Genomic DNA, 18,110 nt, shown 5'->3' with positions numbered 1-18,110 from the left:
CTTTAGAAATCAGTAAAAGGCTATAATAGGCACCTGAGAGCCTAGGGGACCTAGCAATAAGATTATATTTGAGGTAGTTTTATTGTGATATATTGGTTGGTTACTGTCGCTTGTACAAGCAAAAGCAAATAAAATGCAGGAATATTTTAACCATAACCTTTATGTGTCCCTGATTCTGTACCATTGTGCTCTGCAAAAGTATCCTTATATCGTGCTCTGTGGCACTCTTAGTGTTGCTGAGTAGTCTGTTATTCTTGGGACTCTTTGGAAGAATGGGGTTAAATTGATTAAAACTTTTATTTCTTCATGTTGCTTTATGATAAAGGAACTGTTACATTATTGTAGCATTGTCATCTCTGTCACATAGCATTGAGCAGGTTAAAGTAATGGAATGTACTGTGTCAAATGTTTTCGACAAACACATTTTTCTGCAAGAAGCAACAGAGAAAGACAAAATACACTAATAAGCTTTGTTCAATTGACATTTATTAGCTTGTGTTAATTTTTCTCCCAATTACTATTACTATTGATTTTCTTCCAATTACTATATTTGCAAAGAAAGCACGACGACACCCCTGCTTCCTTAGGAGTTTGTGGAGATGAAGCATGTCATCAAAAACCTTGGCAAACTTCTATAGCTGAGTGGTGGTAAGGCTGCGTTACAGCCTAGTATGGGAACACCAATGCCTTCGAGTGGAAAATCCTACAAAAGCTAGTGGATTCAGCGCAGTGTTTCACAGGTAAAACCCTCCAAACTTTTGAGCACATCTACATGAAACGTTGCCGTAGAAAAGCAGCATCCATCATCAAAGATCCACCCAGGCCGTGCTCTTTTCTTGCTGCTGCCATCAAGATAGAAGGTACAAGAGCCTCAGGACCCACACCATCAGTTTCAAGAACAGTTACTACCCCTCAACCATCAGGCTGTTGAACAAAAAAGGACAACTACACTCAATCTATTTCTAGTGTTCCGACAGCCAATGATCTCATTTTAAGGACTCTATTATCTTGTTATTTCATGCCCTTGTTATTTATTGCTATTTATTTATATTTGCATTTGCAGAGTTTGTTATTCATTGATCTTATTTAGAGATCCTGTTCTATAGATTTGCTGAGTATTAGCAAATCAGATTATGTCAGTTTGCTTTGCAATAAATGCCCCTTTACATTTAGGCATTTGATCAGGCTCTGCCAATTTTCTTGATGATTAAATTTTGATAGGAATGCAATAAAAGGTTTCTCCAATATATAGTAATGTAGAAGAATGTGGCACTTTCTTCTTGTGCTTAGTACATTTAGTAGTCTTACTGTGGAATAATACAGGTATTGTGACAAACAAATTCCACTCTACATCAAGGGAATGAAATTTATGGTTGCAATACCTTGTGCAATCTGACCATCAAGAGTTACATTTAATATGTTTGTTAAAACCTTAAACCTTGGTAGTAATTTAAAGGTCAGAGATGATGTTCTTGTACCTTCTACTGGCAGTAGTGGCCACGAGCTTTTCTCACTCTTGCAACGAGGTAGAAGGTACAAGAGCCTCAGGACTCGCACCACCAGGTTCAAGAACAGTTACTACCCCTCAACCATCAGGCACTTGAACAAAAGGGGATAACTACACTCACTTGCCCATCCATTGAGATGTACCCCAACCAATGATCTCACTTTAAGGACTCTCTTTACCTTATTATTTCATGTCCTTGTTATTTATTGCTATTTATTTATATTTGCTTTTGCACAGATTGTCATCTTCTGCACTCTGGTTAATCTTTCATTGATCCTGTTATAGTTGCTGTTCTATAGATTTGCTGAGTATGTCCACAGGAAAATGAATCTCAGGGTAGCATGGTAGTGGCATGTATGTACTCTGATAACAAAATTTACTTCGAACTTTGATTCTGTCTTTAAAGGTTAGCTCATTATTGACAGGAATCTTGATTTGGAATATGATGTCATGTTTAAACAATCCTAGAAACAAGGTTTACAAACCTTTTGTAATTATTTCTAAGGCATAAATCCGTTATAGGAATAACCCAACTGGAAGGCATGGTTAATTAATAAGCAGTCAACTTAATTATTTGGAGAAAAAAAACATAGTGACACTATCAGTACTAAATTAATAAATCTTCAAAGTGCTGTGTAAATGTAACTCTATAGATCATTGTCGAGAAATTCATTCATTTCTTTAATGTTCAAATTACATTAATTTAGTAAATTTCAGCATTAAATTCTGTACTGTTACATTATGTATGTTATTTAGTTGCAATTTTTGCAACAACTCATAGTCTCTGATGCGATAATATCGATGTTTTTTTTTAACGAGGTTATGCAACAGTAAACCTGCACGGAGCGCTGTCGCAGGAAAGCAGCATCCATCATCAAGGGTCCCACCACCCAGGCCATGCTGCCTGTGAGTGTTCGCAAGAAAACAAATCTCAGGGTTCGATATGGTGACATATAATGTGTATTAGTTAGTTCCACTCTGCTGCTTGGGGCACATCGGGTAGCAACCTTGCTGTTCCCTTAGCTCAATGAGGCTGAGTTGCTAGCTAGAGCCAGCTGGATTTGAACCCAGGACCACTCCCTTCAAAGTCCAGTGCAGATGCCACTACACCACCGATCGGCACATACTGTATGTGCTTTGGTAATAAATTTACTTCGAACTTTTTGAAACTTGAACATATTCATCTCTAAGTTTATTTATTATTAAAGTAAGTGACATTGTGGCAAGTAATTCATTATCAACAAAATCTGTTCGTTAGCTCTGAAAATTTAATGTGAATTTGTAATTTCTCGGGCAACACGAGTTATCTTTGACAATTGTAAAAACTGGTAGGACACGTTTCAGCATGTCACCTCTCGTCAAAATCATTCATGTTAAATTGCTATGGTTTTGAATAGGAATTACAATTATCTTTTTAACAGAGAAACATTGTGTAGGTTCAACTTGTAAATAAAGTTTGAAGTGCTCACAGACATGCCTTTCCCATACTTTTTTTTTGGTTTTTGCTTCAGTCAGTAAACTGACCTTAGAGAAGACAAAGACAGAAGACATGCAAACACAAACGGCACAAAGTTTATAACTTCTCCACTTCAAAAGCAAGCAATATTATATATTTCACCTCTGCAACGTTGTGAAGTGGGCGTGGAGAGCAGAGAGAATGGGGGAGACACAGCAGGGGGAGATGTGGGTGAAGATTGCCTCATACCTGTCATCCCAGTCACTCACGATGAATTCAGCAAGAAGTCTCAGAAGAACACAGATGGCAGAGTATTTAACTTCCCTTTAACGTGGTCAATATTTGTTCAAAATAACATACAAAATCACACATGCACATACAAGAACAGTGATAACAATACTTCAGTAAGAGACAATAGCAATATTTACATACCCCACATCTGGGAAGTGCTGTTCTAGCACTGAAACTGAATAAATAGCATTATGGATTTGAAGCTTTTTGAAGGGGGGGGGGGTAGCAATGCACACACCATTTTGCCATTTCATTCCCCTATCAGCCAACTTATACCAATGAAGCTTCAAAATTCTGCATGAAAATGAAATAAAGCTTCAACACCACAAATGATGGAGTCCTTACTGTTGTTCTTTAATCAGGCAGTCACCCAAGTTTCAACTATTTTTTTTTAAAAACAGTCCTCAAGAAAACAAGAGACAGCTGATGAGTTGTTGCTGCAGCAAATGATCTGGTCACAGGAGTCAGGCAGTCGGGCCTTTCATTTCTTCCCTGCTGGGACACTATCTGGTCGCCTGGTCTGAACTATTTTCTGTTTTGGCGGCTTGACTGCGCCTTCCTCTTCGTTTTCGCTCTCGCAGATATGGACGACAACACTCGGAGTGCACTCTGTTCCGGCGTGGACCTCGTACTTCTCACCTGCAGCACAAAGAAGGGAAGAGCAATGGCGTTGCATTACAGAGAATCTCACACAACAGCAACTGGAAATTACTCTTCCCTTTCTGAAGGAAATATATGCATCCTCCACCTTTTCCATGACGGCAGGTGACAGCGGAGCAGTCTCTGGCAGGCATGGCAAACAAGCATGCATACTCATGGGTTGAGATAGGAGTCACCCAGCTGAAGCCTTACAAGGCATTGTCAGGCCATGCTCGGAGTACAGTATCATGAGCAGTTCTGGGCTGGCATTCAAGAGGGTCCAGAGGAATGATTCTGGGAATGACAGGGTTAATGTGTGAGGAGCATTTGATGGCTCTGGGCCTGTACTCACTGGAGTTTAGAAAAAGGTGGGGGGATCTCAGTGAAACCTATTGAACATTGAAAGGCCTAGATACAGTGGATGTGGAGAGGATGTTGCCTCTTGTGGGGAAGTCTTGGACCAAAGGGCACAGCCTCGGAATAGGAAGACGTTCCTTTAGAATAGAGGTAGGGGGAATTTTTTTAGCCAGATGGTGGTGAATCTGTGGAATTCACTGCCACAGACGGCTGTGGAGGCCAACTCACTGGGTGTATTTAAAGCGAAGGTTGATAGGTTCTCGATTAGTAAGGGCGTCAAAGGTTATGGGGCGATGGCAGGAGAATGGGGTTGAGAGGGATAATAAATCGGCCATGACGGACTGGCAGGGCTGACTCGATGGGCCAGTTGGCCTCACCCTGCTCCTACGTCTTATGGTCTCAACAGTGAACAGCAGCCTCCAGTACACTGACTCTGCCTATACTTCCTGCTGCTTCAGGAAGGCAGCTAATATTACTAAGGAATCCTCCCAACCAGTCATTCTCTCTTCTCCCCTTTTCTGTCTGAAAATATAAAAGCTCGAAAGTATGTATAGTGAGACCCAAGGACAGCTTTGATCCTAATGTGATTAGAATCTTGAGCGAACCTCTCAGACAAAGAAGGAACCCTTGATCTCCTTATCTATCTCTTGGTGGCCTTGCACTCCATAGCTAAACACAATATTCTACATTCCGCTTTTCTTTTATGACCATAATGTACTTACATGTGGCATTATTTGACTGGATGGAACAGATAACAAAAGTTTTTCACTGTATCTCAGAATATGTGACAATAATTAACCAATGCCACTACCATCATCTCCTCCAAGAGGACCACAGATTTGTACAGTACAGAGGCTTGTCTGCCTCAATGACCCAGAGAACTATGCTGGCTGGTGTCAGGGACTTGACCTTTGACTCTTGGTGGGGTCAACCATGCCAAATAGGTCAAAGGGTAGAGGCCAGACTACAAGTGGTCCAACGGCCCGCCAGGTTCGGGGCTTCAGCTCACGGCTAACAAGCTTAACTGGTAAAACAAAACTGTTGCGGAAACAGCGATGAAGATCCTTCAATATCTTTGTGCGTCGTCATTCCTGAGACTCCACCTGGGACTTGCATGACCGACAGTAGTGAAAACTGAGAGGAAGCTACCGGCACCATAAAGGAAGTCCTGAACACCGCCAAGAACAAAATCAAGATTGGTTTTGATAGCCAAGGACAGACATAGATGGAGGACCACCATTGCTGCTCTAAACTCTAGCACCGTATCAGGCAGTAAGACTACCACTATCTGTGCTTTAGCATATTATCCCAGCCATGCAATTGTAATATTTCCATATCCATTCATATATTACTTCAATTAATTAATTGCTGCTTTAGCATAATTTTGAGCAGGTGGAAGTCAAGACAAAAATACTCCCATCTGAGGCTGCATTATATAGCACTCACTGATTTATTAAATCTGGTAGAAAAATTTGATCGGGGCAGACTGGCTTTGCAGCTTGCAGTCAATGAACAACATGGCGCTAGATTAAACTGAACTGAGCTGAAAATGAACTTTCCTGGACTATTTCGCTGGCTTTGTGGTTTGATGTTTTTTATTATATGTTTTTTCTTTTTATTTTGCTGCTTGTGTGATTTCTTTTTTTGCGCAGTGCTTGGTTGGTGGGGGGTGGTGGGGTGGGGTTGATGTTTTTCCCGGAATGGGTTCCATGGTTCTTTGTTTCGTGGCTGTCTGTGGGGAAGACGAACCTCAGGGTTCTATGCTACATACATACTTTGATAATAAATGTACTTTGAATCTTTGATGCAGGGGGAAATTCATCTGCTATAACTCTGCAGCAATGAGGAGTTGCCACAATGAATGTTTCAGTTCAGCTCCAACTTATTGGTTTATTCATCATTTGTCAATCTTGACGTTCTGGAACCACATGTTACTTGAAGTAGAGACCCTAAAATCATCCAGCATTCGCCAAAGTTCCAGGACGATAACCTGTCCTACTGGAGAGTGCAGTGGGCCCAATTTGCGGATAACCACATTTACACTCCTACCATTGGCTCCAGCCAGCAGCTGACCAGATTTCTTTCTAAGGTTAAAACTGCCCTGGGACCATTTAACATATCAAAAGAAAAACTGAAAATGTTGGGAGCACACAGCAAAGTTCAAGATTCAAAGTAAACCTATTATCAAAGTTCATATATTTCACCACGTTACCCTGAAATTCATTTTCTTACAGGCATTAACGGTAGAACAAAGAAATACAATAGAATCAAAATGAAAAGCTGCAAAGACTGACAATCAATGTGCAAAAGAAGACATATAGTGCAAATATAAAATAAAACAAATAATAATAAATAAGTAAATAAACAATATAGAGAACATGAGTTGTAGAGTCCTTGAAAGTGAGTCCACAGGTCGTGGCATCTGTTCAGTGTTGAGGTGAGTGAAGTTATCCTCTCTGTTTCAGGAACCTGATGGTTGAAGAGTAATAACTGCTCCTGAACCTGGTGGTGTGGGACCTTCCTAATGACAGAGTGAGAAGAGAGCTAGGCCTGAATGGTGGGGGTCCTTGATGATGGATGCTGCTTTCTTCTGGCAGTTCTCCTTACTGATGTGCTAAATTATGGGGAAGGCTTTTCTTGTGATGGACTGGGTTGCATCCACCACCTATCCCAGACTTTTCCTGTCATGGATGTTGGTGTTTCCACACCAGGCTGTGATGCAACCAGTCAGGATATTCTCCACTATGCATCTGTAGCAGGGCCAACAAGGACCCTTTTCCAGAACTGGATGTCAGGAAGCTGGACACCAGATCAGAACAGTTTTATAGTTGGGGTTGGGAATGCAATGGGGCTGGTGGTCTGATGGTTAGGATGGCAAGGATGAGAAGGTAGATTGTGGCCATCTTGGCTTTGGCCTCAGCCATTTTGGGAAATCACACCCAATAGAGACCTGTCCACTCTTGTGCTGGGAAGCCCAGGTTGTCCCAGGAGAAGGCTGTATAATGCTTGTTTGAAGACATTTTACATAATTCACATAATTTTGAATCAAGGTACTGGATTCCAGTAACACAAGTTCGAAGCAAGTTATTAACCAAGTGAATTTCTAAGTACTACAATATTTTGGCATTTTTACCTACAAAGTATGTTGTGAACAATTATCATATGAGTAGTGGATATGGGCCAGTCCATCATGGGTAAAGCTCTTCCAATTATTGAGCATAACTACATGAAATGCAGCATCCAGCATCAGGGACTCTCACCATTCAGGAGGTGCTCCCTTCACACTGCTACCATCAGGGTGAAGGTACAGGAGCCTCAGGACTCACAGCACCAGGTTCAAGAAAACTTAACCATCAGGCTCTTGAACCAAAGGGGATAACTTCACTCAACTTCACTTGCCCCATCACTGAAATGTTCCCACAACCAATGGACTTACTTTCAAAGACTCTTTATCTCATGTTCTCAATATTTATTGCTTGCTTGCTTGTTTGTTTGTTTGTTTGTTTATTTATTTATTTATTTGTTCTTCTTTTTGTACTTGCACAGTTTGTTGTCTTCTGCATTGTGGTTGAACAGCCTAACTGGGTGGTCTTTCATTGATTATGTTATGGTTATTATTCAAAAGACTTATTGAGTATGCCCACAAGAAAATGAATATGAGGGTTGTATATGGTAATATTTATGTACTTCGATAATAAACTTATTTTGAACTTTGAATCCCCTTTCAAGACAGCAGTGATATTTTCACTGGGATCTGCTACTATGGACCAGCAGAGGGCACCGAAATCCGCCAAATGCAGACTGACCCCAGGACTTCACTGAAAAATCCTGCCTCTAACTTTTTAAAGTTTATTGCATTCACTTTTATTAAAACGGTGGTAATTATTTTGCCTGCTGCAAAATGAAACAAAAGAATCAAATGCAGAGTACTGGTGCAAATGGATGAGTACTGTATATCAGTAGAAAGAATGGCAGATTCAGGTCAATACGTAACTAGTCTCAGCTAAATGCACCTCAGGACTCATCCAAATTGGAACGGTTCTTCTTGGGTGGAGATTTTAATGAAGATCAATCTAAATCAACAAAACCTTACGATTCTCGACCAGTTAAATCAGAAATAACATGGAAAATTCAGACAGAAATCATGCAATTTTGATTTTCATTTGTAAGGAGAGTGATGTTGTGGGGGTGGAACAACTCTGATGGTGGTGTCTGAAAAGAGGATGCAGTCCAAGTTGCATGCCATCTTGGACAATGACTCCCATCCACTCCATAATGTACTGGTTAGGCACAGGAGTACATTCAGCCAGAGACATTCCACCGAGATGTAACACTGAGCATCATAGGAAGTCATTCCTGCCTGTGGCCATCAAACTCCCTCGGAGTGTCAGACACCCTGAGCCAATAGGCTGGTCCTGGACTTAATTCCACTTGGCAAGATTAACTTATTATTATTAAATTATTTAGGGTTTTATTTTGCTATATTTCTTCACTATTCTTGGTTGGCGCAGCTGTAACGAAACCCAATTTCCCTCGGGATCAAAAAAGTATCTCAGTCTGTCTGTATAAAACAGGAGCATCAGTCTATTCTTCAGGACTGGAAAGGAAGGGGGAAGGTACCAGAATACAAAGGTGGAGGGAGGGGAAGGAGGCTAGCTGGAAGGTGACAGGTGAAGACAGGTGGCTGGGAAAGGTAAGGGGCTGGAGAGGAAGGAACCTGATAAGTGAGGAAGTGGACCATTGGAGAAAGGGAAGTGGGAGGGGACCCAGGGGAAGGTGATACACAGTTAAGAAGAAATGGCCTCCTTCCTTTTGTCTTGTGGTCCACTCTCCTCTCCCATCAGATTCCTTCCTCTTCAGCCTTTTACTTTCCCACCCACCTGGCTGCATCTATCACCTTCCAGCTAGCCTCCTTCCCCTCCCTACACCTTTTCATTCCAGCGCTCCACCCCCCTTCTTTCTCAGCCCTGAAGGGTCTCGGCCCAAAACTCGACTGTTTGTTCATTTCCATCGATGCTGCCTGACCTGCTGAGTTCGTCCAGCATTCTGTGTGTGTTGTTTTGGATTTCCAGCATCTGCAGAGTCTCCCATGTTCAGCATCAGTCAATGCAGTTTGCCTCCTAAATATAGAATGCATTTCTGAGGCAGAACAAATGAGATGAATTTTGAAGAAAGAATGCAACATCCTGGGCCAATTATAGAGTGGGTTTAGTGCCAGTAATGAGAGACAAACAGTATTTTTTAGGGAGAAATTACTGTCATCCACAATCATTCAAAAACATTATTTGCAATCTTTGCTTATACATTTAGACAAAAATAAATTATTATTCCAATGTTGTAAGGGCCAATAAACATTACTGTGAGGGCTTTACACAGCACAGTTCCTGGGCATAATTGCACTCAGTGCTATCTGTAATTAGGTGATTCAATTATACAGATTTAGAGCAGTCTCACCTTTCTCTTGTGGGAGCAGTCCTCTATAGGATGGGTGTTCTAGCCCAGCAGTGAGGGAAAAATGATACTAACTGCTTCATCACAATTATTGTGAAGAATTCATTTAAGGCCCATCCACAGTAATCTGGACAACCTTACAAAAAAAATGTTCAGATAAACACATGCACAAACTCAGGGCTAACGTACAGACGATGCTATATCCCACCTGGACCGAGAGTAGCGATTGCGCGCAGCAGGTCGTAGTTAATGGTCGGAGTGGCATCTTCAATTGGGTGCCACCCCACTGGCGGAGAGGCAGGAGGGGAGATGAGGAACTGTTTCACAGGTGGAGGCGGGGCCAAGTACGCATTCTTGGTCTGATCTTGGGGGCTCTGGACCTGGAAAATAAAACCAATGTCAACATGGACACTCTGGTTACCAACACAGCTTGAAGCAGTATGATAGTCAACTTGCAAGATTCAAGACTCAAAGTACATTTATGATCAAAGTATTGAGTATACGATCCTGAGATCCATCTTCATAAAGACAGACATGAAACAAAGAAAGAAATCCATGGACCTAGATCAAAGTTAAAAATTGAACACCCAACACCCACAAAAACCCCACAATGACAAAAAAGAGTGAAACCCCCCACCCCAGAAAATAAAACATCAATGCAGATATCATCGAACCAGTCCGTGTCTATTCAGATCAGTTCAATCTAGTACTGTGTCGTTTGTTAATTTCAGGCTGCAGGGCCAGCACACCCCTGATCACAATTACACAAAATAGCAACGGAAACAGGAACGACCAGAAACCAGAAACACATCATACAGAGTCTAATCCACAAACCACCATGCCCAAGACCCAGGACTCCGGCACCATCCTCTGGTAGCATCAAGCGAGAGGGGAGAGAGAGAGAGAGAGAGAGAGCACTTGATCGCAGGCACCTTCCTTCAGGAGCAGCGGACAAAAGGGAGAGAGAAACTGGTCACCTGTAGGTAGATGCCGCTGAAGCCCCGCTCACCTTCTGCTCTTGTCTTTGGCAATTCTGATTTCCTCGGTGCTTTCATTGGTGAGATTGGCAAGAAACGGCATTGATCACGGGCCCACACGCACCGTCTCTTGGCTTCTTGACCACCAGGACGCACGGTTTCACCCAAAATCTCTCCTCAGAGACAGCAAAGCACCAGATGGCTCAATCGGCCCGAAAACACACCATCAAAATGTAGGTCACAGGCTCCAGCAGTAGCCGAATAACATTTGAAAGAAAAAGGAGTGCAAGGAGTAGCCTTGTGAACCCTCTGTTTAGGACATCACCCATGGTCGTATTATTTGCTAGCGCCACTTTCCCCAGCCCAAAATGCTGTTGGCCCAAAGTTGCCAAAATATAAAGGGCAAATCAGTTTTTCATTATCACATTGCTACTTTTCCTATTTAAAAGCTGTGAAGAATTCCCAATGCTTATTATTGTTCTTTGAACAGAGCAATTGCAATTATTTCGGAATCTTGAACAAATAAGGCCTTAGGGACTTGTGTGTATCTTTTATACTGGTCAATCATCGTAGCTGCATTTACATTGAATACCCTGCTCCTTTCCTTCTCTGTTAAGGCAATTGACTCTATTTTCATGGTCTGCTTTAATAGCTTCTATGGAAACACACTGTCTGATTTCAATGCATTTTTTATTGATTCTTTTAATGCATTTCTACAAACCAACTACAAAGAAGAAAAACCCAACAGCAAAATGAAAGTGCAAGATAAACACATCAAAAGCATAATTCATAACAATAAGAAATACATTTTTTAAAGTGAGTATATTTGGATTAATTTTCCATCTTTCTCGTTACTAAATTCCGCAACTCCTAAAGCCCCCACACATAAACAGATTTTGCCATTCACCCTTTTACTAACCGATCAAATTTACCATTTCCCCACCAGTGACCCTTTCTTAACCGAAAGCCAACCAACTCCATTTTGAAGTTTTAACCATTTCTTGACAGGAACTTTGCACTAATGTGAACTTTAATGTTTTTAAAATTCTAATTGTTTTTCTTGTAAAAATAGTGGAAGATTTAGATTTTTACTTGTGAATGCTGCTTGTATGTTACTGCTGCAAGAATTTCTTTGTCCCTGTGGATTAATATACTTGTGCAGGTGACAATAAACTCAACTGCAAAAGAAATGTTTACTTACATTTCCCCAAATAGCTGCCTTCTAATTGTAAGATAATTCCTCCTTGTTCTCAATGTTATCCACACTTTCAAATAACTTCAATAAAACCCAACAAATCCTACTGTAACCTTAAACATCGTGAACATCTCATTCATTAATATTCAAGGATATGCAAACTTTATTTAAGAACCAGTCATAATTTTGTTGCCCTTTCAGTCCAGGATTGATCACTGATAATGAATATTTGATCCATGGGTAGTTGGGATCAAGGGTTGTGGACTGTCAGGAAGGAAATGAGTGGCCTTGAAGTTAATTGCAGTGAGAAAAATGGAGGTGCGGTGGAAAAATTTTTTCAAAATTTACCTCAACCATAGAGACAGCTGCATGACAATAAACATTTTGTATTCTCTGGCACTGGTCTAAGAAATGTCAGATGTTATAAACCTGGAGCAGACTTCAACAAACTGGGTAAAACCTACTCCACAGTAATGCCAAAACCAGTTACGCACAGTTCATTGTGACCACAGTTGGCCAGGAGCCTCTATATATATTCATCTCATAAGATCTGCTTCTCGTTCCTGGGAATGCATTGCCAACACACAGTGTACCCTGTGCAATTAATATTCAGGACTTTCTATAAAATCTGATTGGGCAAGCAAACAATATAAAGACAGAATTTCTAGGTTTGTGAATATCCAAGCACCTACTTGTTAGATCTTGAAAAGTTATTTTTCAAGACAACAATAAGAAGATCAGGTTACAATCCAAAGCCATGGCATTTTTCCTGAACGTAGGGAACTCATAAAGTTCAAAGTACATTTATTATCAAAGTATGTATACTATATACAATCTTTAGTTTCACCACACAAAGACACCCATTAAAAAGGAAAATGTTCAAACACCCAATGTGCAGAAAAAGAACAAAATCGTGCAAACAATAAAAGTAAGCAAATAACATTCAGAACTGAAGTGCACGAAACTGAGTCAACAGCCACAAAGCCAGTCGTCACTGCAGCCAATTCAGGAGCCCGTTAGTTGCAGGCCACAGCCTCAGGTCAGTGCAGAGACTTGTAAACCTCACAGAACCGTGAGCTGAACCAGCCCATCCCTCACCTCCGGACCCAACACCATGAACTTTTCAACCTGCCCCAGCATTTAAATCAGCCAAACCTCAGGTCATTCCTCACTCTTGCACTTGGGCCCAATATGTTCTCAGACCTGGGCCTAGCCAGTTCAATTCGGCCCACACCCAACCTTTTCGATCTGGCACAGCACTTAAAGCAGGTTGTTCCTTACTCTTGGGGGTGGGACCCACCACCTCAACTCTGTCCTGCTTCAGGTCTGGCTTGCTCCCCGCTCTCGGGCCTGGACCTTGCCACCTCGATTCAACCTGTAGCAATCGCACCGCAACAATCCTGTACCTTCGAGATCTCAGTTCTCACGGCAAAAACGCCAGGTCGTACGGGTGGTTTGAAAGCTCAGCTCCAAAAGGGAAGTTACGGGCTATTGATTACAGTGATCAATACCAAAATAAAGTGTGATTAATAGTTAATAGTTTTGTGTGCTGCCAGCAAATCGTCACTGTACTTCACCAGCACCATCATACGGCTCATAAGGATATTAAATATGATTTAAACAATAGCAGCCCTTGAACTTAACATTTGAAAAAAGATGTGTAACTTTGATCCAGTTACCTTCTTGCCAAACCTTTTTAGTATCAACATTCTTTAAGATGAGAATTAGTTACAGCATTGCTCAGTTAAGTCAGAAGGACATGGGCTGACTTCACTGTGTGATCTAGGGCAACATTTCAAAGCCACGTTGTTTAAAGTAGAATTCTGGACACTTCCTCAACCAGTTCTTCAACATCTCAGCAAGTGGAAAATTCTTTTCACATCCTGTATGATATCCTACTGTGGGAGTATTAACTCAAAAGCAGTCCTGTTTCTAAAGGTTAAAACAGATTACCTTACCAAAATTAATTTATTTACACCCTTTGTGAAATGTACAGTACTGTACAAAAGGTCCTGACACACACACATATCCTGTATATAACTAGGGTACCTAAGACTTTTGCACAGTACAGTATTTGTCAATGAGAAGAGAGAGACAGAGAGAGAGAGAGAGAGTTAATAAATCCGGCGCGAGTAAAGGATGTTGGGAATGGTGAGTGTTGCGCGCCGCAGGAGGGGTGGTAGTGAAGATTGGCGGAGGTGCAGACACAGCCAGAACTGAGACACCAGGCAAGGTCATTTGATTCCAAACAATTGGTTTATTGATCATTACGGAATGTCTCTCTGGTGCTTCCCACTCCCTCCCATCTCCCTTCCCCTTTTCCCAACCATGACTTCCTTCTCCCTGCCCCCTTCCCACTCTCAGTCCACAACAGAGACCCATATCAGAATCAGGTTTATCATCACTCACATATATCATGAAATTATTATTTTTTTGCAGCATAAGTACAGTGCACCCGAGTTATATATATGTGCCTAACAGTATTGCACAGTACCTGTTGGTTGACTTTGTTATATTTTTGGTGTGTAAATCTCTTTGGGTTCATGCATACATTAGTGTTTAGCTGATCCCCAGGCAAGGTGGTAGGTGTAGGTGTGGTTCCCAGTGGCAGGGATTCTCTGCTTGTAGTTCTCCAAAGCTCACTCCACCCCTGTTTCAACAGAAAGCTGGCAAGACCTACAGAGAGCAAGGGATGCAGAAGCGTGCAGTTCTGTGATGTTACGAGTCCACATCTGTCATCTCCACTATGGTTCAATGATCGCTTGTCAAGCAGCATTCTTTATTTACAATGGAAGATTAGAGAGGGATCAAAGGAGGCTGTCAAAAATGATGCCAGGATTGGGAGTCTTGTCATTAATGGCTCTGGGCCCCTACTCATTGCAATTCAGAAGATTGAGGGGTGATCTTATTGAAACCTATCGAATGATGCAAGGCCTCGACAGAGTGGACGCGGAGAGGACATTTCCTATGGTGGGGGAGTCCAAGACCAGCGGGCACAGCCTCAGTAAAGAGGGGCGTCCTTTTCGAATAGAAGTGAGGAGGAAATTTCTTTAGCCAGAGAGTGGTGAATCTGTGGAATTTGTTGTGAGAAGGTCAAGTCATTGGGTATATTTAAGGTAGAGGCTGATAAGATTCTTGATTAGTCAGGGCATGACAAGATATGAAGAGAAGGCAAGAGATTGGGGCTGAGAGGGGAGAATGGATCAGCCTTGATGAAATGGCAGAGCAGACTCGATGGGCGAAATGGCCCATTTCTGCTTCCATATCGTATGGTGTTACAATTCACAGGACTTGGCAGGATCAGTCATCTATCTGAGTAATTAATGACTGAGAGGCCCATGGCTTATCAGTGCCAACTGCCTTACCAAGATCTCCAGTGGGGATCAATGTCTAGCATATAGGTACATCTTAAGAAAACATTAGTCATTAGAGTACTGATGCACCATCAATAACTCTCTCTGAGATATAAAGGTGAGATATTGGCTTTTATTGACTGGAAGAAGGAACAAGCAGTGGTTGACCACCATACTACATCCTGGAGACTGAGAGGCCGGGCTCAGGCCTCAATCGCCTTTATACCGGGGTCTGTGGGAGGAGCCACAGGAGCAGTCAGCAGGGGGCGTGTCCAGACAGGTATATGTAGTTCACCACAAGTACAATCTCCAGTCTAGAATCCTACTGTTTAGATGTACTTTGGGAAATTGAATCTGCATTTCAGGAAAAAGCAGCCAAGCCTGTGAGTGATTTTCTTTCAAAGCATAGAACCACAGCCAGTAAATGTGTGTTGAAGGAAAATGAATGAATCGGGGGCTCAGCATAACCTGAACACTCAACGATTCACACAGCAAGGAAAAATTCCACTCGGCCTACAGTGTCTACATCAACCAGTGGGCACCCATCTGCACGAGTCCCATCTTTCAGCTCCTCTTGCATGATTTCTTCTATGTCTATGTGCTTGAAGTGCTCATTGAGACAATTCCTAAATGGTGTCAGTAACTGTGTTTCCAATGTTCTCGCAGGCAGTGTATTCCAGGAACTCCACACTCTCTGGGTGAAACAGTCCCCCCTCAAAATCTCTTACCCCTTACACCAAATCCATGTCCTCTTGTTTTGTCTACCTCTGTATGAGGACAAGTTTGCCACAGCTTACTCTATCTCACTATTTTATAGATGTAGGAAACATGTATCTATCTATCTTTGGTCCCAACGAGCCTTCACCACCTAATTAACCAAATAATCCATATGTCATTGACTGTGGGAGGAAACCAGATCATCCAGAGGAAACTGATGTAGTTACTCGAAGAACATACAGTATGTACTCCTTACAGAAAATGGCGGAATTGAACCATAGTCGCTGGTGCTACAATGTTATGCTACTCTGCCGCAATTTTCAGAAGAATGATGGTAGGCATCAGATGGAAAACGTGTTGAAACAAAGCAATGTCGTGTTGCCAGTGCATGGGCGGGGGAGGTGAGCAATAAAAATTCCACAAATTGGAATGATCCTAATTGAAAGGTGAGACAAAGGAAGTTAACTGCGAGCTGTGTCACAGGAATAGAAGGAGATGCCACCCTGAGTGTGAGCACTGCATGCAACTACATTTAATTTCAGTAGACCACGAAGTGGAAGAGACAATGAGACTTGAAAGCAACATGCTCATCAAAGGAACACTTCAAAAGGATGAAAACAACGATCAACCTCCCACTTAAAGTACCAAATGTACTGAAGTGAAAAGGAACTTTGAGATGGGCCCTTGTCCTCTCCTGTTAGGTTCCTTTATCAGCTCTTTACCTCTTCCACCTACCCCCTCCCAAATTCATCCCTACTCCCCAACCCACCTACCTTCACCCTCATCTGGCTTCCTCTACCACTGTCAGATCGTGCTCCTTCCCCTCCCGCCACCACCTAATTAAGGCTACTTTCCCCTTCCTATCCAGCATTGAAAGGACCCGGCTGATAACGTCGTGATTTATTCCCCTCCATAGATGCTGCCTGGCTTGCTGAGTTCCTCCAGCATCTTGTGTGTGCTGGCTAGTGGAGTCCAGAATTTCAGCAAACCTGATGCCAGAAATGGATTGTGGAATTTGAATCTGAATGACAAGTTCTCACTATTGACAAAAAGTTAACACACTCGTATGAATCAAGCTCTAAGGTCAACCTTTTGGGTACAGAGTGGGGAAGGATATATGTTTCAGCAAAAAAGAGACTGAAGATACAAGGTACAGGGATAGCAAGTGATAGCCAAATCAACAGAGTCAGTGAACAGAACTGAGACTGTTATCTCCAAGTAAGTACAAGGGCGGCTGAGCCCTAAATGCTGACGAACAAATTATAAAAGGACAAAGAATATTAGCTTGTTAAAATGGCAAACACACCAGACACAGCAAAGCCAAGGTCAGAAAGAAAGGTCACAGCTATTGCTGAGAGGAAGACTAAAAAGAATAATCAATGTATGAATTCTCCCATCTCTCCTGCCTGGGACATGCGGCAAAACTGAGTGAATAAAGATGCCAAGTTGCAATGGTTACAAATGAAAATGAGCTTTAGCAGACCTGAGGAGGAGGTATACACTGAGACAAACCTGTCATTTTCTTCTTTTTAAAGGTCTGGGAGCAGCCAGCATAAAAGCTGACAGTATTTACCTCAGACTCACTAAAATAAGAGATGGCAACATGGAGACAGGGCTATTATTTAAGAACGCAAGTCTCTCATTCATCTCTACAGGGGAATTTTGTATTAGATAGTGATCACCTATCCTTACAGCAAACCTAAATGAAAAGCCTGTGTAGTGCACAAGGAAGGCTCTTGAGGCTTCAGAGTTATGGCTTCACTCAGGGTAGATCAACCCAGAAAAGTGACGGCGCAAGTGGTGCAGTTTTAATCTAACAGCCCCAGGAGCAGCATGAGAAACCTTGGTGTGAAGATATACACTAGGCAATAAATGTGTTTGTAACAAAACTACACAAGGTCAAAGAAAAAAATGATGAAGACAAGGAATTCAGATGCTCTCACAGCAAGTGCTTCAGCAGAACGAGGTCAGCAAAGACATTATTGTTAAATCTGAAATGATGTACCACTGGAAGGTGGTGTCCTATTGCCTGAATCCAGAATCATCACAACCAAAAGGAGAGTAGAATTAGAATTTATTTAAATCTTACATCCATTCCACAACATGAGGGAGTAAAAATCTTTGCATTTTGACCCCATTACAATGTACAGGCATGTGAATTTAGAAA

General features: G+C 41.9%; 1 protein-coding gene across 4 annotated transcripts in view; it reads right to left on the bottom strand.

Moving 5' to 3' along the window:
* Nucleotides 1-3,270: 3,270 nt before the first annotated feature.
* LOC132383499 (calcipressin-3-like) overlaps nt 3,271-18,110 on the bottom strand; it is a 121,444-nt gene continuing 106,604 nt past the window's right edge. For all 4 annotated transcript variants that reach the window (XM_059954526.1, XM_059954529.1, XM_059954527.1 and 1 more), the window contains 2 exons: nt 9,910-10,081; nt 3,271-3,893 (listed from right to left, as the gene is read on the bottom strand). In XM_059954526.1, the coding sequence (XP_059810509.1) occupies nt 3,736-3,893; nt 9,910-10,081 (330 nt within the window). In that variant the 3' untranslated portion in view covers nt 3,271-3,735. The remainder of the gene's footprint in view (nt 3,894-9,909; nt 10,082-18,110) is intronic.

Source organism: Hypanus sabinus, chromosome 30 (genome assembly GCF_030144855.1).
Source record: "Hypanus sabinus isolate sHypSab1 chromosome 30, sHypSab1.hap1, whole genome shotgun sequence".
Lineage (NCBI taxonomy): Eukaryota > Metazoa > Chordata > Chondrichthyes > Myliobatiformes > Dasyatidae > Hypanus > Hypanus sabinus.
Note: the sequence above shows the minus strand (reverse complement) of the source record. Positions and strands in the feature narration are given on the sequence as shown.